Raw genomic sequence first — 2,358 nt, 5'->3', positions numbered from 1 at the left:
ATTTCTCACCTTGCTTATTTTCTTTTAAATTAACTAAAAACTACTAATAATTCTTACATGTCAAGAACTTCAGAGATAACTGATAAGTGCTTACCACCATCATTTCCTACGCAACAATTCCTAAGAACATCAATCACTTAAGGACTAAAATGAAGATTTCTTATCTCATCACAGCACAATTCAGTCCCTTATGTACAAACTTTTCAGCTCAAGTAAAGCTTAATTATTCTTGTCTAGCTAGACTAAATGCGAAGTTTTGACAATTCTACTTTCCATCCTCTGTTTACCTTCTCAATAAAATCTTCCACTCTCTTCCTCAGCTCATCATCATCTTCATCATCCTTGTCGTCGTCATCGTTGTCATCGCAGACTGCTTTCTCCGCATTTGAGATTTCTTTCACGACCACTAATTCGTTCTTTGCCTCGCGATATTCATCTTTTGAATCCACTATTACGTCTTTACCACTTGCGCTTGTGTTGGAGACAGCCGGCGGAGGAGTATCACTTGCTTGCTGCTCGAATTCGGAGCCCGGTTTCGAGCCCACGAGGATGATGACTATGATCAAGTTGCAGAAGCAGAAGGCAAACAGAAAGCTTGAAGCAGTTTGGGTGATCAAATCCAACGTGACATCCAACATGGCTAGTGGGATTTGAAAGAAGAAGTTCTAACGAAAAAAAGAGAGAGAAAGAAATGAAGAAGAAAATAAGGTGGGGGCTATTGATTTCTGTTAGAAGAGTTGAAGATGTTATGAGAGTATTTAAAGATGTTATAGACATATATTATTTGAAGGGAAAAATATGAAGAGTAGAGAGGAAGCTTTTGTTTGGTAGATGGTGAAGTGTGTTGGGAAAGCTTTTGTTTGGTAGAAGTTGGGAAGTTTCTTCCCAATTGGTGACTTGAGCGGGGTCTTCTGTTTATTATTGTATTGTAAAGTTCGTTGTACCATCCAATAATCTCACATGGGCCCTTCTCCGCAATGCCTTGGAATGTCATCAAGCTAGCATCACCAAAGGCAGTCTTTACTGTATTTGAATTGTGATTATCTCTTGCTTATAAGATGATTGTTTTTGTTTTCTTTAAAACACTTGGGGTGATTTTACATGAAACGGAAAAATTCTGAAATTCGTAAGGCTCGTACCAGTAAATGGCAATTTTTATGGCAGGAAGACTTTTTTACTTTACCGATAGGTACTTCTGTTTTAAACATTTAATTAACTTTTTAACGGTTAGATCTGTGAGTATTCATGTTAAAAATTTGAGGCGCATGACGAAAAACTGTTTCCAGTCATAAATAAGACTAGATGTGAAAGTTCAGGCTGCTCATTCTGGACCCGGCAGCTCAATGAAAATTTTGGGCCAGGCCGAAATAGGAGTGAGATGACGCAGCCAGCCCTAAAGCTTAGGACCAGGACCAGCCAAGAAATTTATAAGGTATTAAAAAAAAAATCTTTAAAAAGATGGCGTTCGGCCCGACCCAAATAAACTTTGTGGGCTCAAAACCTTGGCACGACATGGCCTAGAGGTTAGTTCCGAGTTGGGTCGGGCACGGGCCAACAGTTGAAGGCCTTGGGGCGGCCCGTTTGATATGGTCTAAAAAATCAAACCGTTAAAAAGTTAATCCAATAATTAAAAACCAGTACCTACTAGGAGAGGGAAAAAAAATCTTCTTTAACATTAATATTGCCATAAAAAATAAAAAAAATAATTGCCCTAGTAAATAGACTTTTTAAAGATAAAATTATGTTTTTATTATCAATCGAATAGGGATTTTTTACTTTGCCACTGCAAGGCCTTTTTTTTTTTTGGGAAAGAACGTTATTTATCGTCGCTAATGATGCACACACTGAAGACACCCTAACTATATATTCGTGCATCAAAACATAAAAACTATCACCTGATCACAGTGATGCATCAAAATACAATATTGTATTGTACTGTGAGACTTTTTTAAAAATAAAAAAATTGGTGTGATAATTGACAACTTATTTCCCTAAAGCGCACACATAAAAGAATTGGTGTGATAATTGACACTCTAAGTAGTTAGCTTACGCCTTGTTTGCTTTGCTGTTAAGATTGTGTGATTTAGTTGAAATTGTGGTGATTTGAATTGCGACTCAAACCGGTATTTGAATACGTAAATTAATTGTAATTTGAATTAGGAATAAAATTGAAACTGTATTTGAATAAAGTGTTAAACTATGTCATTAGAGTTTTGTAACAATTTTTATAAAACCTCATTGTAAATGACATTAAAAAATATGCAATATGAATGAAGAGTAAAAATAATTTTAATTGTTAGAATTTACAGGAGGGGGTACTATGGTTTAAATTGAATTGTTAAATTTGAGTTGTTAAAA

General features: G+C 35.6%; 1 protein-coding gene across 1 annotated transcript; it reads right to left on the bottom strand.

Annotated features, from left to right (window-relative positions):
- Positions 1–242: 242 nt before the first annotated feature.
- On the bottom strand, positions 243–703 carry LOC21385565. Its single transcript, XM_010095948.2, has one exon. It carries the CDS (start codon positions 636–638, stop codon positions 243–245), a length of 396 nt encoding a protein of 131 aa, XP_010094250.1. The 5' UTR covers positions 639–703.
- Between the last annotated feature and the right edge of the window lie 1,655 nt (positions 704–2,358).

This window comes from Morus notabilis, unplaced genomic scaffold (genome assembly GCF_000414095.1).
Source record: "Morus notabilis unplaced genomic scaffold, ASM41409v2 Scaffold3811, whole genome shotgun sequence".
Taxonomy (NCBI): Eukaryota; Viridiplantae; Streptophyta; class Magnoliopsida; order Rosales; family Moraceae; genus Morus; species Morus notabilis.
Note: the sequence above shows the minus strand (reverse complement) of the source record. Positions and strands in the feature narration are given on the sequence as shown.

Excerpts from the sequence above, each read along its gene's own strand:
- LOC21385565 (XM_010095948.2), bottom strand. The coding sequence starts at position 638 with ATGTTGGATGTCACGTTGGATTTGATCACCCAAACTGCTTCAAGCTTT.